Genomic DNA, 23,946 nt, shown 5'->3' on the forward strand with positions numbered 1-23,946 from the left:
TATACGTGCGCGTGTGTGTGTGCGCTGAACAGGTGGCCAGGAGCGAAACATGTCACAAACAGTGTCAAAACCTCTCAGAAACTAAACTAATACTATCATACACAACTGACTATAATTGATTGAAATCAGTACTTACAGCTGGTCTCAAAATACAAGCTGCACGCTCTGTCTGTCGGCTGAATTCTGGTCTCCCTGCCGCTCTCCCTCTGGTCTCTCGTCAAATTACAACTCTGACCTTCCGACCAATCCTAGGCAGCCGTCCTTGGCACTCCCTAAAAGGGCGTATGCCATTTTAAAGGTGCAGTTCTCAGCTTTCGGGAGTTGTTGAAATGGTGTCAATCGGACGAAACTTGAAGGTGTGGCGCTAATTTGAATGACACTAGTAACTGCCCTCCGCCGGCGGCACGTCTCGGTCTTAAAAGGTTAAGAACACGGCACACGCCAGTCTGTCCGACTTACGACTGCTCTTCAGCGCTCCTAAATCCTGCTCTTAGTTACAGTTTTTCTCAATTGCTTTGGTGCATTTCTCTGATCAGAATTAAAGTTCTCATAACTGTTAGTTCAACCTCCACAACATTTTGTAATTTGTGCACATCATAGTAGCAGTTTCTCATTCCTCCGAACAAATTGCAAATGCTTTTGGACATGCATCAATTGCTTTCATACAATTCTCTGCTGTTTTATAACATTATCATTTGCTTAGGTCATGTCAGTCAAAATGAACTATACGTATGACTGCTGAATAGTCATTCCCTATAAAACTAATAGTCCTCATTTCATTGCTTGAGTCATTACATATAAATATGTTGAACTAGTTGTCAAAATCTGTCAAGCAAATTTTATACATTTCTTTATTTTCCCCTGAATGGAGCTGGATGCCAGGGAATCGCTGCACACATTCATATATGTTGATGAGGCGGGTTTCAATCTGGCAAAAGGTAGAAGGCGTGGAAGGAATCGCATTGGACAGAGAGCAACCACTGATGTCCCAGGCCAACGACTAACGAGGAGGGAATATTACAATGTGTGCAGCCATCTCAGAAAACGGCGTCCTCACCCATATGCCCCGCATTGGTCCATACAACACACAACATCTGCTGACTTTTTTAGACACTCTTTACAGGGACATAATCCCTGAGAATGAGAGGGGCGACCATCTGACCAAGTACGTTGTTGTATGGGATAATGTGCGTTTTCACCACGCAATTCTGGTCACACAGTGGTTTGCAGCACATGAAAGGATGCTGGTGGAATATCTCCCTCCCTACTCCCCATTCCTGAATCCAATAGCCAGAGAGACAGGAACGTCTGGATGTGAATTAATGATTTACAGTACTGTGTATGTTGTATGTTCCAATTCAGTTCCAATATGTACTGCAATATTGTTTACAGTTGTGCACAGCTCTACCCAAAGGCCAAAGGGTGTTATGTTTGTTGTAAATTAGTTTGTATTTTTCTTTTGCACAATGCTGTGAACAAATTAAAATAGCAAAGAGCATATGCAGTAAAAATGTGAAACATACGTGTCTTGTACTCATTTACCTCACTAAATACAGCAATGTGTAACTGTAGATTTCAAATGGCTGTGCAAATAGTGTATAGTGCTGTCTTGAGCATTTTCAGAAAGTGTCACCAAGATCTGACTTTTTTTGCATTGGAAAACACTTACAGAGTGAACTGTCATAACGAAAACATGGCAAAGCCATTTGACTATCTTGTTCATAAACAATGGTGTCAGGACTTTTCATTTTGATGACAATGACACTTTCATTGACATGAATACTTGCTTTTGAGGAATGAATTATCCATTTTGAGCAAGTGACACGCTTCTGCAGGTTATCACCTAGGTTTTGCAGTTTGTACTAATTGTTTTGAGAAATGCACTAACAGTTATGAGAACTTTAATTCTGATCAGAGAAATGCACCAAAGCAATTGAGAAAAACTGTAAGACCGAATCCAGGAGAAGGGACCGTTGGTGAATCACAAAATCGGCCGGAACATTTCTTAAGTGGAGCTAGGAGGACAACATTTTGTCTGATCTTTTGTCTTAAGTCCGTTGGTGAATGAGACCAAATGTCACCTTCTTGTCAACGGACCAATCAAATCATCCGAGGGAAGGGATTACAAATCAGAGGTATCTGAAGAAGAATCGAAGGCCATTGATGTTGAAAACACATCGATAGAAGCCAACGTTAGTTAGCGTTAGCTATCAATGATAACGGTAGTATAATGTATGTAACTTATGTAACATTAGTTGAGGTAGCAACGGTACTCAGTGGTATCGCTCGTGGCACCCTGTGCACTTTCAATTAGTTTGACCACGAGAAAAAGGCATCCAATGGGAGCTCAGCCTTTCTGTATGCCCACCAGTGGCCACCAGCCTGGGGGAGACTCACTGCTCTGGGTCCTTAGGACAGGAATGTTCTGATGGATCTCAGCGTCTCCTCAAGGACACCACATACACACACGCACTCTTTTCAGAGACACTGGTGGCGATTTGTGTGTGTGTGTGTCCCCCCCCCCCCCCCCCTCTTTAACTAATTAACATTTTCTCTCATTTACAGTAGAGTTGAACTCCTCCAGCGGCCTTATTTCCTCTCCCCTTTTGAAACCATACGCTAACTCGGAAAGAAAGATGGAGCGCTGCCGTTTTCCTTGTGACCGGAGGCCTCGCGCGGGCCTCGCTGATTTCCTCCCACCGTAGGCCCTGCTGTGACATACTAACTGTGGCTTCTAGGACTGGAGACAAGAGCACCAGATCTGGGGCAGGCTTATAACGGCACGCAACAACAACCCGCAATGCTTACAGTGTGGCTGGTGAATCGAGCTAATTAGCAGCTGAATGCCAGTTACTCATCTAAGAAGCCCATTCAGTTTAATCCTCTCTCTCTCTCTCTCTCTCTCTCTCTCTCTCTCTCTCTCTCTCTCTCTCTCTCTCTCTCTCTCTCTCTCTCTCTCTCACACAGTGCGGTTTTTCATTCTAAACACATTAGGCCTCACTTTTTAGACGTCCTTGTCTCTCTACATCATTAACATGGGCCATTGGGATGTCGAATCGTGGATGTATGTCTTTTGCGTTCAGCAGAATAATGTGCTCTCTAGCACCGGTCGTCACAGAGAATACATAATCAGGGAACAATAAAGTAACACATATTATACAGTAACAATGGGTTTCATTGGCTCTTAATTTGCACAGAGATTATGCTCTTGAATGTTCTTTTGCATCTTCATTAAATTGTCCTCCTATCTTGTATCTCTCTTAGACACACAGACAGACAGACAGACAGACATAAATCAATACAGACAGACAGACAGACAGACAGACAGACAGACAGACAGACAGACAGACAGACAGACAGACAGACAGACAGACAGACAGACAGACAGACAGATAGATAGATAGATAGATAGATAGATAGATAGATAGATAGATAGATAGATAGATAGATAGATAGATAGATAGATAGATAGAGTATAGATAGATAGATAGATAGATAGATAGAGTATAGATAGATATATAGATAGATAGATAGATAGATAGAGATAGATAGATAGATAGATAGATAGATAGATAGATAAATAGATAGATAGATAGATAGATAGATAGATAGATAGATAGATAGATAGATAGATAGATAGACAGACAGACAGACAGACAGACAGACAGACAGACAGACAGACAGACAGATTAAAAATAAAAATAAACATTCTTTCTTTCCTTCCTTTGGCGGATCCATACATACATATGAACAGGATAGTTAAATAAGTTAGATTCTTGCTGGGAAATAAAAAAGAGACAAAAAAATTTATAAAAAATCAGAGCATTAGAAAAAGTCCAAAAGCCAAGACACAACAGAGAATATACCTTCAGACATTACTGTATTATGTGTAACATTTTGAACTTATTTTTTTTTGATCAAATTTTTTATTATTATTCACATGAAACAAGACAACACATTAACCACAATCACAATACATAGAACTTCACAAGAAAATAACAAAAACAATAATAATAATACAGACTAACAATTATACAGACAAGAGAAAAGAAAACAGAGTTCAACCTTCTAAATTTAATTCCAAGGGGTACTATCTAATAAATGGTCTTTCCCAGTGTTCAGCCCCGATTCCCGGCCGTGTGACCCTATATTAATAAAACGTACATCTCCAATCCACCACAAGGACCATTTTTTGAGAACACGACCCGAAAACAGAGCAATGAACCTTCATGAAAAAACAAAAACCTGTAGAGGTGTTCCATAGACTCAAGAGACCGTGTAAAAGTGGCCAAACAGTGAAGAAATAGCTAATAAGCTGCCCCCCCATAATATCCCCAGCTAAACTCAAGATGACAAGACAAAAGACAAGACAGACAAAAACATTTCCTCCTCCCCCTCCCAAGAGACCGCCGGACTCACCCGAACACGCACCCCAACCCCGCTCAGCCAGCCGCACACTGCGGTCTTTACCTTCTCAGCTGCTGCGAACCACAGGTCAATTCCAGCCTGCCCTACCCCAATCACCCGGGCTGTGGATATCTCAAGATAAATCACATCCAATAGAGTTAGGGACCAGTTAATCATTGTAAGCTTCTCAGGCTCCTTCCATCTCATTGCTATCAGCTTCTTCGCTGCCGTGACGCCCGCTAGGACAACCCTTTTCAGTTGTACGGAAGCGGGTAGTGTCGTTATATCGTTCAGGAGTAGCGTAACAGCTGTGAATGGGATAGTTAAGCCACACAGATCTGAAAGTTTGTCCGTTATTGACCTCCAGAAGCGGGCCACTGGTGGGCAATCCCAATACATATGCATATAAGTGCCCGTGGCCTTCTGAGAGCACAAAGTGCACCGAGAGTCGGTTATCAGTCCCATAGCATATAGCTTCCTAGGTGTAAGATAGGTCCTATGAATATCCATTTTGAACTTATATATCCTCTTCATCCTCCCTCAGACCCTTTAAGTAGTCCAACACCGGTCCCCATGTCGTATCAAACACCTTTCTCCGTCCTGTATTTTTAAATCTAAGCCTCTCTAAGTAGAGGGTCTCACCCAGCTCTCTCATCCACATTTCAAATGAGGGTGCTGCATCAGACTTCCAGAGTCTCAAAATGAGCTTTTTAGCCAACACAGCACCTAGATATATCGGCCATTTTTCATTGTCAGAGTATCTAGTAACATCGTCGCTATAGCCCAAAATGGCCACTAAGGGGCAGGGTTCCCACTGTTTATTAAAAGCTTTTGAATAAAAGTCAAATATATCAGACCAGAACGTGTGTAAGTTGGGACAAGACCAGAGTTGATGTGTAAGGGTACCATCTTGATTTTTACATTTGTTACACAGTGCTGATACGCTAGGATACATCTTATTCACTTTCACCTTTGAGTAGTGCAACCTGTGTATCACTTTAAATTGAATCAAGTTGATTCTAACATTTACAGAGCACCGGTGAATATTTGTAAGACACGTTTTCCAGAATTCCTCATTGAGGGGTATCCCCAGTTCTGACTCCCACTCAGTCCTATATCTTTCTGTGCTAACTATTACCTGATTGAAAAGTGTCTGGTATATTTTTGACACCGCCCCTTTACTACCTGGTCTAACATTAATTATAGTTTACAGTGATTGATGCTGAGGAATGTCTGACCATGTATCTACATGAGTCCTTACAAAGTTCCGTATCTGTAGATAGCGGAAAAAAATGTGTTTTGACGGTAAATCATGTTTGACCCTTAGTTGCTCGAATGATAGAAACTGGCCCCCTTGGTACAAGTCCTTCAAGCACCCTATACCCTTCACCTTCCACTATGCAAACCCTTGATCCATAGTGGATGGCTTAAAGGCATGGTTATTACCGATTGGAGTGTCTGTATACATATTTGGAGCTTTCAAGTATGTTTTAATCTGTTTCCATACCTTCAAGGAGCTATGTACTATAAAATTCCCTTCATATAGTGATTTGTTTATCTTGACAGGGCTATTCAAAAGGGCTAGGAGAGAGGTTCCCTGACAGGCTGCTTGCTCCATTGAGAGCCATGTAGGAGTAACCTCCTCCATGCCCTCCGTAAGGTTAGCACTTCTCCAGAAAGCCATATTGTTTAAATGTGCAGACCAGTAGTAACATCTGAAGTCTGGAAGACCAAATCCACCCTCATTTTTTGTTTTACATAAATGTTTTTTGCTAATACGTGCAGTTTTATTCTGCCAAATAAAGGGGATTATAATCGAGTCTAACTTTTTGAAATACCACTGTGGTATGAATATCGGAATTGACTGAAAGATGTATGTAAATCTCGGAAGAAGCACCATTTTAATAGCGTTTACTCTCCCAACCAGTGACAGTGGGAGGGTCTTCCAAAAATCGATATTCTGTTTCAACTGTTTTATTTTTAATTTCCAATTCTCTTCAAGTAAAAGTTCAGGTTTTTTAGTAACGGTCACTCCTAGGTAAGTAAATCTATCTTTGGTAATCTTAAAAGGGACAGAGTTCAATGAGGATCTATCCTTATTTAATTGTACTGAAATTAATTCACCTTTATCCCAATTAATTTGAAAACCTGAAAGAGAGCCAAAATAATTAAACAATTCCATAATTGGAGGAAGGGACTCCTGTGGGTTAGATACGTATAACAAAATGTTGTCTGCATACATTGATAAATGATGCTTTTGCCCTTTAATGGAGACAGGTGATATTCTAGGATGTTGTCGAATTTTTGTAGCTAGTGTTTCTATGACTAAATCGAAAAGATAAGGAGAGCATGGATCTCCTTGCCTTGTCCCACGGTATAGTGGAAACTGAGAAGAAATATCCTGGTTAGTAACTACACTGGCTGTGGGATGAGCATACAAAATCCGTATCCAGTCAATAAATACCTTCCCGAAACCAAATGCCTCTAGGGTCTCATACATATATGGCCACTCGACCTGATCGAAGGCCTTCTGAGCATCCACTGAAATCACAACTGTCTCTGTATTGTGTTTCGTATAAAGTATATTGAATAAACGTCTTAAGTTGTAATAGATATGTCTATTAGGAATAAAGCCTGTTTGATCCGGGTGCACTATCTTCTGAATGTGAGCTTTTAGCCGCTTGGCCAGAATCTTGCTAAGCAGCTTCGTTTCAATTGGAATCAGTGACACAGGTCTGTAGGATGATGGTTCTAACTCATCTCTGCCCTTTTTTGAAATTAATGAAATATTTGCATTATACAGCGTTTGAGGTAGTCTACCATCCGATGCGGCATGTTTAAACATACGAAGCAGCAGCGGAGATAGTTCCTTAGAGTAGTGCTTGTAGAATTCTACAGTAAAGCCATCAGGGCCAGGTGCTTTATTGTTAGGGAATTCTGTAATTGCCTCTACTATTTCTCCTATGGAGATGTCCCTTTCCAATGCAGCTTCTGCCTCGCCATCAAGCTGAGGTAGGTTTAATTCAGAGAGAAATGCCTTAATAGCATCAATGTCATGGTTGCCATTTGATGTATACAATTTTGAATAGAACTCCATAAAACGTGCATTCTTTAGGGTCTGTAAGAACAGTGCATGTGTCTGATTTTATTTTTAGTATTGCACGGGATGCTTGCGCCTGTCTTAATTGACATGCCAGCAGTTTCTGAGGTTTGTCACCTATTTCAAATTGTATCTGTTTTATCATATTCAATTGCTTATTGACCTGTGCAGATAAAATAGTATTGTACTCATCTCTTTGAGAGACTCTAGAATTCAGCAGAGACAGGTGTTCTAGTTGAGACACAGAATCATCCAACTCCACTAGTCTTTTTGACATTTGTTTTCTCCTACCTGCCACGTATGATATGATGCTACCTCTAAGCACTGCCTTGATAGCTTCCCACAGTGTTGAGTCATCCACATCCCCTGTATCATTTGTGGCTATAATGTCAGGTAGCCTAGCTCAGGGGTTCCCAAACTTTTCAGGCCAGGGCCCAGAAAATAAGGCGTCAGAGAGCCGCGGCCCAATGCACATCGTCAGGCTTTCTTTTTTTTTTTTTTTTGCCAGGCGACGATTTTTTAAGCCAAATATCACTTCAATCCTATTAAGTTAGTTCAAGTTAGTTATTCATTTATATGTGCTATTTATGAGAGGGCTAACTTGTTGCAAAATAATAATGATAATAATAATAGCCTCATTAAAATCCTATTGTTGCTTCGGTTGTTTTCAGCGTTTTATGTGCATAATCTGTTATTTAGTTTGAAATGTTCGTTGAAATAAGTAGATTTTTCGTTTTTGTTTATTTATTAAGTTAATATAAAACCATATAGTCACATTTTAGAATACAACTAGAAACACTGTCCTGGCCTGGTTCTAAGTTCAGTGGCCTGACAAAAAAAAATTTAAATAAAAAAATAAAAAAATTAAAAATAATTTTTTTTTTTTTTTTTTTTTTTAATCATCTCGCGGCCCACCCGTGGCTGCTCGCGGCCCACCTTTGGGTCGCGACCCCGACTTTGGGAACCACTGGCCTAGCTGACATGTATTTTAAGAAACTCTTCTCTTTTAAAATTGTGTTGTCAAATCTCCAGGTGCGTTAATTTCTATGTCTAGTGAACCTAATATCCAGTGACATGGGATCATGATCACTTATCAGGATAGTATGGTATTGTGTGGACACAACACTGGATATCAGTTTAGAGTCTATCAGCATGAAATCAATCATGGAATAGGATTTATGTACTGGAGAGAAAAAAGAGTAGTCTCTGTTGGTAGGGTTGCGTAGCCTCCATATGTCAACCAGATTTTCACGGATACCTTTGATGACTTTTTATCCAACACAGGGTCAATTATACAATTGAAGTCGCCACCCAATATAATATTTGTATTACCGACGTCAGGAATTCTATTCAGAACTGTCTCAAAAAAATTTGGATCATCAAAATTTGGACCATACACGTTTATCAATGTTACAGGAACACAATTAAGTGTCCCTGATACAATTACAAATCTACCATTCGGATCCGCGATTGTGCACACATGATCAAATGACACACCCCTCTTGATAATAATAGCGACCCCTCTGGCCCTGGCCCCGAAGTTTGATTGAAATATTTGTGATCCCCATCCCATGCGTAACTTGTTCCTGGCTATATTCTTAATATGGGTCTCTTGAAGATATATAACATCAGCTTTCAGGCTTTTTAAATGAGCCATTACCTTACCTCTTTTAACTGGGTGATTTAGACCTCTTACATTCCAGCTTACAATCCTTGTACTATCCCCATTGTTATTTACTGACATGACATATTATCCATGATCATGTGACAAAGCAAAAATCGCCCAAAGTGTTGTATACATTCCGCCGTTAGAAAGAAAATAAAATAAAATGCACTGCCGCAAACTAACATGAAAACACTACGCTGTCCTCCGGGGGCCCTCTTTACCTCCCTCCAGTCCCCTCTGCGAACACAACACCTCTAAATCTAAATACCTTAAGAGCTCGTAAACATACCATGATAGTCTGTGTATGCAATCGTCTCCACCTGTCCAACAAAAACAAATGAGAAGTAGGTAGGATGGGCGCAATGAGCCGCTGTAACTCGTGAGTGATCACGTATTGAAGCGGTCGTCTGTACCGTCGGGTTGGATTAACGCGGCACTTTGTTGTCGTCTAGGAACTTCTCCGCGTCCTTCGGGTCGTTGAATGTTCGCTTGTCTGTGCCAACCGATACCACGAACGTCGCTGGGTGTCGGAATCCGCATCTCACCTCCGCAGTCTTGCACCTGGTTCTGATATTGTCGAATCGCTTCCGTAGCTTCAGCACTGCCGGTCCCAGGTCCGGGAAAATGTTTCATGTTCATTCAGGCCATCCTCGTTTGAGGCTACCCTTTCCTCAATATTATCCAGTGTCTGTTTCAGACCAGCAAGTGATGCATCCAACTTTTCAAACCTTGAATCGTCATTTTGATTCAGTCGATTAATAGCGACCATTATGTCCTTCGTGGTCGGCGGTGGTGCCCCGTTCGGCCGGCGCTGTAGTTTCAGCTTGGTCTTCATCCGAATCCGACAGGGTGCTGCTGCCATCGTTAGCTTCTCTGCTAGCGTTCAACTTCTCAGTTTTGCAAGCTTTTGTTTAGCCTTTCTGTCTTTCTTCTGTCTCGGCATAGCTCAGTTGCGCATCTACAACTTATATTGTCAATTTCCTTTTTACTCCTACCATTGAATTGCCTTCTTAAATTGTACACTTTTGTAGGAGTTTAGTGGAGCCTCTCTCACACACGACTATCCCATCTCACGCCCACTTCCGGTCCCTCCCTTGAAATCATTAGTTGTTAGTTGTATTGTTTTCCACCGTGTTCCTCCCTCACGGTGTACCGGTCGTGATGTGGCAACACCGAGGGCTGGGAGGCTGTCGTCGGCATCGTCCGGTGCATTCCTTAACCCTTTCACTGCCACACGACAGCCGGTTAACCCTTTAACTGTGACAATACAGAAGGTTATAGCCCTTTACTATCACACAACCGACGGCGATGCTCCATCATTAGCATCATTAGCTCCGCGTCCGCTAACCTTCTGTCGTGTGGCAGTGAAAGGGTTAATTGGGACATGATGGTCTATGTTTGTCTGCTGGAGCCGTGTGGTTGTTTTCAAGTGTACAACGACACATACTGTACACCAGGGGTGTAAAAAGTACCCAGAAATTATACTTAAGTGAAAGTATGGGTATATATACCGTCTCAAAATCCTACTACAGTAAAAGTATCAGGCTAAAAACACACTTGAGTAAAAGTTAAATGTACTAAAAAGTTAAAGATTTTTTTTTTCTGACGGTCTATTCTTCTGATAGCAGGTAAGGTGTTTAATCAAAGATCCCCGCTTTCTAGTCTTGCACAAGGACCAATCAGCATGGGTATGGGCGGGTTAATTTTCCATTGATCGGGATTTGATCGGCTGTTTTTAAATAAAGAGCGGCCGCCAGAGTAAAACGTTTTTCTTTTTTTCCTGAAATGTAATTGAGTAAAAGTACAAGTATACAAACCTAATAATACTCGAGTGAAGTGCAAATCCCCAAAATCAGTACTTGAGTATTGTAACAAAGTACAATTACTCAAGTACTTTACACCCCTGGTATTCACTATGTGCCAAAGACATTGTAATCGACACAACAAACACTTCCTCCCTGCCATTATATCAATGAGGGGCACGCCATTATGGAGGCACTTTTAATTGTTATTAATATTATTGTATTTATTTATTTATTTATTTATTTATTTATTTATTTATTTATTTATTTATTTATTTATTTATTTATTTATTTATTTATTTATTTATTTATTTATTTATTTATTTATTTATTTATTATTTATTAATTTATTTATTTATTTATTTATTTATTTATTTATTTATTTATTTATTTATTTATTTATTTATTTATTTATTTATTTATTGTCTGAAGGACAGAATTATGGTTTGGTATTGCTGCAGATGCGAGTCGGTGTGTGTGTGTCCCAGTGGGGGTCTGTCTGCGTGACCCCCCGCTGAGAGAGAGAGCGCTGTGGCAAATAGAGCCACACAGTTCTTTTTTCAAAGTGCTTTTATCCATGCAAAGGCTCCATTATTCGCATTAAAAACAAAACCGACCGCATCACGAAAGCAGAACACAGCTTGGATCCGCATTGCTGAAAATAACATCCAACGTTGAGATCTCCCTCGGCGGTGGTAGTTAAATTAAGCTAACCAATTGGGGACCCTGCTGTTGTATCATAAATTGATCAATACAGACCGTATTATTAATTAATGTTGTTTCTTTTTCTAATGTAGCCAAGAGTAAAGACCATAACCCTAAAACAGCAGTCAAAGTGTATATGTTCAGCACTATGTTGTTTAAGATGTTCCGAAAATAAGAATTTGTCGGAATATTGCGAAATCTATCTCTCTTTTTTCGTCAAACCACGAGGAAATGTCCACCTTTCCATAGATGTATGATTTGGCCATAATAAGGTCATTTATAGTTCATAATGGTTTGTAATTATGACTGTAATCATCTTCCCTTCATTCATTTGCTTAGATTTCTTGTACACTTGATATCAAGAAGGTGGTTAATGAGCTCAGTAAGCGTAATCAGAAGAAGCTCAATGTTAGCATGGTGTTATTCACCGGCAAAGATGCAAAAGAAAATCATTATTTATATTCTCCTTTGTTTCATCACAATTTACTCAAGCCTATAGTAACAGACACAATATTGCTGACACGGGGAATACATACCCCCAGGTCCATAGATGTTCCTAGATACCAAGAACATGCAAATTGACCTTGTAGAAGTGAAGATGAATGCTTTTATCCAAATATCCTTACCATAAATGAGTGTGTACACGCTTTAGCACTAGTGACCAGAGCGTGAATCAAATTCGTAACGTTTACCCCCTGAGAGCCTTGTCCTACGCCTTGATCTCCACAGGATGACAGTGGCTCAGGAGGTAGAGCAGTCATCTGGCAATCCCGAGGTTCTCGGTTCGATTCCCGCTCCTCCCGGGCAGCGTGTCGATGTGTCCTTGAGCAAGACACTTAACCCCTAATTGCTGCCGATGAGCAGGTTGGCACCTTGCACCTTTTTAAAGGTGACTGGCTCAAAGGCAAAAAAATAAATCATTATTTTTATGAACTGGTCACCATTTGTATGCGACCCCTTCCCCCGAGAGTACTTCTGCAACTGCAGAGGTCAGATAAAGGTCATAGAGTAAAAACAAGGTTATTTTGACATATATTATATAAAGGAGTCAAAATATAAAATGTCCTAAAATGGAAACACTCAAGTGCAAATTGTGCACGTGAAGTACGGAACAAGTACTCGAACACTCAAGTGCAAAAGACATTTGCGTGATGTACTTTTTTTTCCTATGCCTGTGTGTCGGGAGAGAAAAAAGAAAACATCTGTTGTGTTAATCTGGGAGGTGAAAAGCTCCCTCGTTCCCCTGCCTGAACCTTAGATTCCCAGAGACCCGTAGTGTGGGTGTCGAGGTGAGTTTGCACGTCCGGGTGTGAGCCAGTCGAATTGCTAGGCGTCCGCCATCTGCGTGCGTGACCTGCCAAGCATGGTGCCATCATCTCCGCCATCAGTCAAATAGGCACCTGTGAATGTGTGTGTGTATGTGTGTGTGTGGGCATGTTTGTGTGATGTATGTGTTATCTGTACTGTATGCATGTGTCACCGAGGTTGTGTGTGCGGATGTGAGTATTACGTGTGCATGAGTGCACCTGTGTGCATTTGTGTGTCTGTGTGTGTCTGTGTGCGTGCGTACTGTATGTGAATGTGTGATCTATGAGTTATGTGTGTGCTTACTGACTGTACATGTGTGTTTTCATGCACGTGTGCATGAGAGAGTGTGAGAATGTGTGAGTGTGTGTGTGTGTGTGCCTTTGCATGCTTACTCATGAGTTTGTGTGTGAATGTGTGACACGTGAGTGTTGTACACTGTATGTGCTTACATGGGCATGCTTGTGCTAGCTAGTGTCTCTGTGTGTGTAACCTTGTTTTTCTACCATTGTGGGGACTAAATGTCAACCAGATTTGTTGTGTATGTTGTCGGAACATTGGCCGGCCCCCAAATGCTAAAGGAGCTATATATGGTCAGGTTAAGGTTAGGGTTAAAGGTGTAGTTCAGATTTTTCTTTTAACCCTAGCCCTGTTTTCTACTTTATTTATAATTAACACTTTGAGCACCAGCTATTATCCTCATCCTGTAGTCACGCTAAAAGATAGGCATTTTCACTGTGCGTCAGAATGTTTGCAGAGCTATATCTATATTCTATATAGCTATGGAGACCAGACCACGTGAGCGGATCGGCGCGGCCGAGAAATCCGCTCTTCGCTCTTTAAAGCTTGGTCCGCTCCGCTAATCGCTCATGTTGACCCCGCCCCCAAGTCGCTCTCCGCTCGCTCCCCACTCACCTTGAATCGAGCGCTCCCCGCTCCCCGCGCCAGATCGCTCGGCAGTTTTTCTTTTTCTTTTTTGGAGCATGGTGTAAATGAGCTCAAACTACAACAGTCTACACCCCCTGGGCCCCTTAACAATTGTTTGTATTGAGCCGCATTGTAATTGTAGCCATTCTGCAATGTTAAATAACGTTGTTTATCCATTCACTAGTTCTATTAAGCGATGATAGGCTAGCCGAGCCACAATGCTATGGTCGCTGCCATTAACATTAGCATGTAAGCTAACGTCAACAACAATGGCGTCGATACCTTTTCTAACAGGAGAGTGAGTGTGGGCGTCATAGATATCTATGGTGGGCGTCTCTACAGTGACGAAGCCTGAACCCTTCTCATTGGTTGAAAATGGCCTTCATGTTTGTACATCGCCATCTGTTGCTTTGACATTGTACTGCATGTATATATTACATCAACAGTGTTAAACCACTGTGAGCGGCCTGGAGTGGATTGGAGCGGAGGAGAACTCTCGCTCCGGACGTCGCGCCGACTCATTTTAAAACCCACTCCTCGCTCACGTCAAAACCGGCCGCTCCGCGCCCCGCGCCGCTCACGCTCCGATCCGCTCACATGCACTGATGGAGACAATACTATGGCTCATTTGACAGTTACTATCTCTCGTCCAACATGTAAAAAATAGTTAATTGTTTCATGTATACGTTCACGCGTTATCCCCTGGTGAATATTGTATAGTTTCAGAGCAGGGTTAAAAAAAGAAATATATTCCCAGGCTTTTTTGCCCCCCTTAATTGATTTTCGGGGGCTTTTTTGTATTTCGTGGGCACAGAATTTTTATGATGAAAATTAACATAAACTTTTTTTTACAGTCTTCGTCCCCATGTTTGATAACGTAATGTTAATGTCTCCATATATAGGACTCTACGCTAACCTTTTTCCCAAGGAGCACATGTGCTCCTAAATAAAAATAATAAAATAAAATCTAAATACAAATTTAGGAGCACAGTGAAAATTGTTCAAGTAACACAAGAGTTTATTAACAAACTATTTATTGCATGCATATTAAACTGTGCCTGTGCATACTAACCTGTTAATCTGTAGACCGTTTTCACCCTAAAGGTACATGCCTAAGTAAATGGAAGATTGCTCCACTTCTGCAAGCCAATTTGCATGTTCTTGGTATCTAGGAACATCTAGGGACCTGGGGGTATGTATTTCCAGTGTCCGAAATATTGTGTCTGTTACTAGGCTGAGTAAATTGTAATGAATAAATTAATTATGATTAATTATGATTTATGATTTTGATGATGATGATAAAAAATGTATACGGGGCACGAGAAAATGCTCACTGAGCTCATTCACCACCTTATTGAGATCATGTGTACAAGAAATCTAAGCAAATGAACCGCGGGAAGATGATTAAACAGAAGGATTTGTAGATACAGTAATTAATGATAATCGACTTTAATTATAAATTCATATTTGACCTTGAACTTGACCTTGACCTTATTATGGCCAAATCATACATCCATGGATAGGGAAAATGCTCCTCTTTCCAATGGCAGGGTTGAATCTGGATTTAGTCATTTCTTATAATTAGCATTTTCCGATAAATTTGTATTTCCGATAAAACATAAAACATTGGTAAAAATGAAAATATACAATTTGACTACTGTTTTTGATAGGGTTATGGTATTTACTCTTGGCTACAAAAAAAAATATTTAAAAACATTGACCATGAAAATTTAACCATGGCGATCAAAGTGATTATTTGCCGACCTCTAGTGGCTCGGTGTGCATTTATTTTAATACAATATATAGATAGAATTAAAGCCCTATTTGTTGCCTGTCGATTGCCCTTTCAGGTGACAAAATCAGTTCAGCGGTTCTCGAGTTACATGCCGATATGTGAGGCGTGCCCCAAAGTACGCAAAAGTACACATTACCACCCCCGACTCCCGGGGCTCTAGCTCCGTCAATCATTTGGCGATCTCGAAAATCTTTGCACAGGGTTGTAGCCAATAATACGGCCTCTATTGATTGATTTATGATAAAGAAAAGCAGGGTCCCCCTAGGGGACCTTAAGGCTTAACAGGCTAAATTGTACCTCATCCCATTTCTGCTTTGCACTAGATAGTACTGTACATTAGTACACTGCATAGTATTGTATATTATATGGTAACTCAGAACATTGTACATATGTCTATACCGAACACTGTGACCTCTTTTTCTTCTTCTAAATTACATGTATACTATGTTTGATACTATCTTGTCTAGCACAGTCTCTGGAGCGTAACAGTAAGAAGCATTTTGTATGAAAGTATTCTGTACTTCTGTATGACAACTATTAAAGAAACTTGAAACTTGAAGAAACTTGAAACTTAAGGGATAAACATCTGTGCAAATAGCACATACTGTTATGGTTTGTAACCGACCCCAATCGCACAACACAAGACAGGTATGAGAGTAAGCCAAAACAGGGCATTTATTCAATACATAACAAAAGGCGGCACTGTCCCTTTAAGGGAAAACACAAAAACACTGGAGTCAAAGAAAATAGGGAAAATGCGGCACTGTGCCTTTAAGAGGCGAACAGGCTAAGGGGCCAAGGCTAAGGGACAGGGCCAGGGCAAAAAGTCAGGGCAGGACCAGGGGCACTGGAGAGGGGGAACAGGGACAGAGGCCCGGAGAGGCGGGCTGGAGACAGGGACAGAGAACAGGGTTAAGGCCTTGCACAGGGCGAGGGCCAGAGCTGCTTACAGGGATGGCAGGGTTCCAACGGCGGAAGCCTGGCACGGAGATCCTCCTCGGAAGCTGCCGACGGGCAGCGCAGAACACCGGGGTCCCAGAGGACCGGGGCGAAGAGACGCATCCTCCCGTGGAACTAGGAAGCGATGCGCGCCGGCTTGACGTCTGGAGTGGGAGCGCGCCGGCTTGACGTCTGGAGTGGGAGCGCGCCGGCTTGACGTCTGGAGTGGGAGCGCGCCGGCTTGACGTCTGGAGTGGGAACACCACTCCAGGCCTGGCACGGAGATCCCCCCTCGGATGCTGCAGACGGGCAGCGCGGAACACCGGGGTCCCAGGGGACCGGGGCGAAGAGACGCATCCTCCCGTGGAATAGGAAGCGATGCGCACCGGCTTGACGTCTGGAGTGGGAACACTGGAAAACCTCCCGTAGAGGATTAGAGAGCGCAGACGGTGTCCCACTCCAGGCAAACGGCGACAGGTGGTGAAGGCTGGCACGTCGTCTCACGCCGGAGACGCGGCAGGTGATGGTAACGTCCAGGACTCCATGAACACTGAACACAGAATAAAGATACAGAGTCTAGAACACAGAACCAGCATACAGAACGACCCGACGAGGACTGGAGGGGAGGTCCAGGTATTTAAAGCCCTCTGGGGCGCTAATCATAAACTATGAACAGCTGTGAAAGGTAGTCCAAGGGTGGGGGCTGGAGAAGAGCAGAGGAGAGTAAAACATCGCAAGGGTGGGGGCTGTTGAGGAGAGTAGACAGGGAAAGTCCAAAGGTGGGGGCTGGTGAGGTGAGGAGACAGGGAATTAAGGGTCCAGGGAACAGGCGAAACCTCACACATACCACCAAAATCACAAATTGGCCCATGCCTAGATGCAAAGGATATCGGTTGTCAAGCTGCTTTTGTATGTTGTAGTCTTGTCACGATACCAACATTTTGACTTTGATACAGATATAAGGCAATGGAATATATTATTAGATGACAGAACATGGAAAATTCTTTATACAATTATTTAATTCATTATAATTGAAACGCTATTGAATAATAGTTAATTAATAGTTAATAAAATTATTCTGTTACAGCTACAACTGAGCTATAATGTATACTAGAGGTGGGCATAGATAATTTTTCTTAATCTAGATTAATCTATCTGCAATCCTGGATGTAATCTAGATTAAAATGGCTAAAAAAAAATAAAAAATCTGCCGAAGGCATTCAAAATATGTGTGTTCTACCCAAATAATGACCAGAAGTAAGTCCTTACTTTTTCTTTCCTCCTTATGTTTCTCAGGCCAGGTGGTTGTACTGGGCAGCTCCCAGGTGTGAATGGAACTGTGTGAATGTGAAGCAGGGCGTTCCTGAAAAAGAGCATCTGTGCTCAGCGAACCTACCCTGGGTAAATAAAGGTAAAAAAAAAAATGTAAAAAAAAAAAAAAAAAAAAAAATTTTAGATTAACTGCGTCAATTATATTATCGCGCGATACTAGTATCGCGTTAACGCAGCACGTTAACGCCGTTAACGGCCCAGCTCTAATTTATAGGTATAGCTACTGTCTATCAATGTCTTCCTTTTGAATGAAATAGGTTCAGGAGAGAAAGATGTAGAGAGGGAGAGAGAGCGATTGATTGATTGATTGATTGATTGATTGATTGATTGATTGATTGAAAACTTTATTAACAGATTGCAGAATGTGTACAGTACAGTACAGCTCAATACATACAATTGTTAAGGGGATGCAGACCAGAGAAATACTTTTGTCTTGTTTACATCAGGGTCCCCCATTTTCAATTCATCATAACATACACGACATACAGATAGACAGTACTGCTACATCTATACATTTATGACATACCAGATTTGCAAATACAGTACTGACAGCGAGACACACACACAGATAGACACAGATATTCTCAGCCCCCCCCCGGGCCCTTTCCTCTGAGTGTTCCCAGTGATGGCTTACTATGTGTGTGTATGTGTGTGTGCAAACGGGAACAGGAAACACATCTGTGCAATAGCACACACCCGTCACACCACCAAAGTCACTGGCTGGCCCACAGACAGTGTGCGTGTATGTGCGTGTGCTAACTTTGCTAACGTTATCCTCCTCAGTAACATTAGCTGCCTCGCCGGATTCCTCTTTCTCCTCATCTCTCTTTTGCTCAAAATAAAAATGAATGGGCTTCATGGCTAACTGAATCTTTAGCGTTGTCTGATTCTGAATGTATAACTTGGTGACTTTCTGTTCCAGCGCGTACTGTGTTTATCGTTTCATTTCTCTTGTGAAACCAGCCGCGTCACAGCAGGAAACTCTACTGTGATCTACTGGCAAATACGAGTGAAATGCTCGCACTGTAGAGCATATATATAATTATATATATAATTAGTAAACTGTCTGGGGCTTTTCATGCCCCCCTTAACTGATTTTCGAGGGCATTTGGTAAATCTTCGAGTGCATTTTGCCCCAAGCCCCCGTTAATTTCGAACCCTGACCCACACAACATGATGGTAGTGCTAAATGACCATTTTGAGTATAAGATTTTGACTGGCAAGTAAGGTTGGTGGATTTTACTGACATCATTGTAAGGTATATAACGCAGGTTTGCTCTCAGACACGTGGTCTGCCAGATCAGCAAGGTTCTGCCCCACGACAGTAAGGCCTGACGTCTCTTCGTGACCAGCGGAGGGCTGAAGAAGATCCAGGAGATCGAGGCTGAGGCAGGCTCCTCCCTACAGGAGTACATCACTGCCATCAACAACTGCTACCCACGTTGATTTTGACCCGAGGCTGCAGAGAGAAATAGTGCCTCCCCTTGGTCCCCTTTTCCCACTCAGCATTCGACTAAGAGGTTGGCAGTCGACTACGGCTCCTTTCGATCGATTAGTCGACTATTCGACTAATAGGGGTCAGCCCTAATATAATGTAATATAATAATAAAGTATAATATATTTAGCTCCCATTTGAATAATATATATATAGTATGTCTAAAAACATGACATTCTTTAGAAGTCTTAAAATATATATTTCTAAATTTTTATAAAAATAAATGTAAAATAATAATGTTATTTATATAGCACCATTCATACAGATTGCAGCTCAAAGTGCTTGTCATACTGTGACATCACAGATGTTCTAGACTGGTCTATTATGACATACTGTAACATCACAAATGTTCTAGAATGGTGTATTATGACATCATACTGTAACATCACAAATGTTCTAGAATGTACTATTATGACATCATACTGTGACATCACAAATGTTCTAGAATGTTCTATTATGACATCATACTGTAACATCACAAATGTTGTAGAATGGTCTATTATGACATCATACTGTGACATCACTTAATGTTCTAGAATGTTGTATGATGTCATAATAGAACATTCTAGAACATTTGTGATATATATATATATGGGTTTCACAAACTAAGAAGGAGATTCTGAACTAGATTATAGTTAGGCAGCAATACGCCGAAAGGTGTCTAGACTGCTGGAACTTCACAAGAAGAAGCAGAAGATTTCACAAACTAAGGACCCACCAAAGAAGTTTTCAAAATGGGGCTTGAAAGTACTATGGTCTGCGTGGACAACAGTGAGTATATGAGAAATGGAGACTTTCTCCCTACGAGACTACAGGCTCAGCAAGATGCTGTCAACATGGTCTGCCACTCCAAAACTCGCAGCAACCCAGAGAACGACGTGGGGCTCATGACTATGGCAAATAACTGTCGGGTCCTGACCACGTTGACCCCGGACTCGGGCCGCATCATGTCCAAACTCCACGCAATCCAGCCCCGCGGCTACATCTGCTTCTGCACGGGCATCAGGGTGGCTCACATGGCACTCAAGCACAGACAAGGAAAAAACCACAAGATGAGGATCATTGCTTTTGTGGGAAGCCCAGTGGAAGACACAGAGAAAGACCTCGTTAAACTAGCAAAGCGCTTGAAGAAAGAGAAGGTGAATGTGGATATTGTCAACTTTGGCGAAGAGGAGCTGAACACAGAGAAGCTGACTGCCTTCATCAACACTTTAAATGGGAAAGAGGGTACGGGTTCCCACCTGGTCACAGTCCTCCCGGGGTCCAACCTCGCCGACGCCCTGCTCCCCTCTCCCATCCTGGCTGGTGAGGGAGTCTCCATGATGGGCCTGAGCGCCAGCGACTTTGAGTTTGGCGTAGGCCAGGGTGCCGACCCCGAGTTGGCCCTGGCCCTGCGTGTGTCCATGGAGGAACAGAGGCAGAGGCAGGAGGAGGAGGACCGCAGAGCAGCCGCTGCCTCTGTAGCGGAGGCAGCGGTACCCACATCCACCGCCGATGAATCCGACGAGGCCCTGTTGAAGATGTCTGTGTCTCAGCCTGAGATGGGCGCGGCCGTGCTCCCCGACTTCAGCAGCATGACTGACGAGGAGCAGATAGCCTATGCCATGCAGATGTCTCTTGCAGGAGGAGAGTATGACATGGACACAGCAGCACCCATGGATACCACAGCATCAGCCAAGGAGGAGGATGACTATGATGTTATGCAGGACCCAGAATTCCTCCAGAGCGTCCTAGAGAATCTGCCGGGTGTTGACCCCAACAACGAGGCCATCCGTAACGCCATGGGCTCCCTGGCCTCCCAGACAGGAAACAAGCCGGATGGCAAGAAGGAAGAGAAGAAGAAATGAGGAAGCAGCGACGGACGGACAGTGACTTTGATGAACCAGACGGGGCAGTGACTTTGACCAACCAGACGGGACAGTGACCTTGACGAACCAGACGGGGCAGGACTTTGACGAACCAGACGGGGCAGTGACTTTGACCAACCAGACGGACAGTGACTTTGACCAACCAGACGGACAGTGACAGGATTACTTAAATATATGAAAAAGCTTGAGGACGTATTGTTTGACCAACATGCCTGCATGACCACGAAATACTTTTTCTTATTTGTCAAACTCTGAAAGCACCCACAGTGATCCAGGCAAATTCCTGGAGTTATGGAGTGCTATGTGAATTTTGCTAAAGTCGTTTGCGTTGCTCGCCTGGACACGTTACTATTTGAAAATCAAAGGTATATAATAGGCATGTTTCATCATGAATGCATCAAAGGGAAAGGGGGGGGTCGTTTTTTGATGCTCATCGTCAGCAACGGCATACGTTTTGAATACTACATACGTTGATCGTTGCGATCAATGTGAAATCATTGTTGGATCAAAGTAGGATTGATGTCATATAGTCCTTACCTTTACTAGGAGGTATCCCAAAATGAATATTCCAATTGTCTGATCGCGATTTCCAGTATTGATGTCTATCGGGTCCCTGACATGAAATGACACAAAATATGCATCAAGTGTGTTCCAAGCGTTCCAAGTTGCTCAAATTAACCGTTTCACTTGCCCGAATCCAAATTCTCTGCTCGGATCACATAAAATGTAACACACAGTGTGAAATAAGGTTTCAAAGGGTAGGCGATACTGCCACCTAGCAGATTCGGCCGGCATTGCACTCTTGAGGTCTCAGAATGAGTTCCAATGGTAACACCAAGGTCCGTGAGAGTTAGGGTTAGGGGGCTACCCTAACCCCCTAACCCTAACCTGTCCAGTGCTGCAACTAGGGTGAAAGGTGTGACACTTGTTGTTCATGTAGCAGAGTGAAGTTGTTATGCTAGAATCATGGACAGAAACTGGTATCTTTTATCTTAAATAAGTAGGTCAAAATGGAAACACTTTTACTTTGAAGGAACAAAGTGGACCGAGCCCACTCTAGCGTTTTGGAGGGGTGCCTTGGTTACTAGTTTATATTAATTTCCTCACATTGAGTTACCAATTCTCCAAACGAAATCCCTTTTGGGTCTTTTATAATGGGTTTAGAGAAGATAGGATATCTTTCCATTGAATAATTGTTGTATTGTAAATACGTTCAACTAATGTACACAATGGTTTAGCCGGTTTGCCGACGAGAGACACGCTGACGGAAGTGCTCGCTCTCTTTGAGTATGGCTGAGTACGAGAGCAGAGGTATGCGCTTTCGTTTACCTAATATTGGAGTTAATTGCTTTGTATAACTTGTAAAACTGATTTATGTTTGGTTTTGGTACTGAAATACCCTGTTGTGTAATGACATTAATTCGCCCTGTGTACAACAGCCACAGTACGTTTGTGTACTAACTCAGTATTCTGTTTGGCAATACCAGGTGGACTGCACTTTGATGACGGTCGCTAACGCCGCCATGTTTTGTGTACGTGCTGTGTTGGTTTGTTAACAGGTATGAACCGTTGTTTTTGTATTTTGGTTTAATTAATGCTTACACACTGTCTTTTATTTCATATTGTTTCATATGTTTTTGCTGAAGCTGACTTGCACTGAGCTACATTATTTAATGGTTGTAACTGCAGACGGCGCGCTGTTTTAAATGTGCGCGCGCGCTCTCTTTGAGTATGGCTGAGTACGAGAGCAGAGGTGGACTGCACTTTGATGACGGTCGCTAACGCCGCCATGTTTTGTGTACGTGCTGTGTTGGTTTGTTAACAGGATTACCAAATAAACAACCATCAACTGGGTACCATTGTCTGAGTCTACGTCCACCTCACACCAGACACAACGCAGATTCGATCACGCTACAACTGGTGCCGTGACCCGGATCAACTGGTCAGCAGAGGCCGACCACCGGTGTAGCTGGAGAGACGTGGAGGCTTCATGTGCGGCCTAGACGCGTGGATGCTGCTGGCGCGACCTGGTCACGGGGACGCTGCATTCGCCGCCTGTTCCTGAGGTCTGTTCCTGAGGAGGCTGGAGAGCACTGAATCCTTTGAAAAAGATAGTCTCTAATCAAGTTTATTGATTTCGAGTGGGTTACCTAAAACACACTGAAGAGTAAAACGGTGAAAGTACCATTTGATATTGAAAATGACTTTGAATGTAGGAAACACTCCTACAGGGAACTTGACTGTGGGGAGAGGGATTACTGTGGGGAGAGGGGTTCTCGATTACACACCGGTTATGCAGTCTACTCCGGGGAGTCAAGGTGGTTCAGGTTCCTCTAGTCCTGAAAGGAGGCGTGTAGAGGGTCACTTAGAGGGAAATGCCCAATCGTTACTTTTCACTCCGGTTGTTCCCTCACCTGGTGAAATCAACAACACTAGTGTTGAAACATCCCCCAGTCAAATGGCCAATTTGATAAGATCCATTGGGTCAGAAATAGGGGAAGCTATTAGAATGACGTTAATGCAGAACACAATCACGGGGATTTCACCTGTATTAGCTTCTCAAAATCCCCAACAGACGTTCCAACCTGACCAATGTGGGAATACT

At 42.5% G+C, this 23,946-nt stretch overlaps 1 protein-coding gene across 1 annotated transcript; it reads left to right on the plus strand.

Moving 5' to 3' along the window:
• Positions 1-20,207: 20,207 nt before the first annotated feature.
• LOC311241327 (26S proteasome non-ATPase regulatory subunit 4-like) lies at positions 20,208-21,320 on the plus strand (the record flags this gene model as incomplete). The annotated part of the gene is made up of 1 exon (XM_084330111.1): positions 20,208-21,320. One exon carries the CDS (start codon positions 20,208-20,210, stop codon positions 21,318-21,320), a length of 1,113 nt encoding a protein of 370 aa, XP_084186237.1.
• Between the last annotated feature and the right edge of the window lie 2,626 nt (positions 21,321-23,946).

Source organism: Notolepis coatsorum (assembly GCF_963971535.1).
Source record: "Notolepis coatsorum genome assembly, chromosome: 15".
NCBI lineage: Eukaryota > Metazoa > Chordata > Actinopteri > Aulopiformes > Paralepididae > Notolepis > Notolepis coatsorum.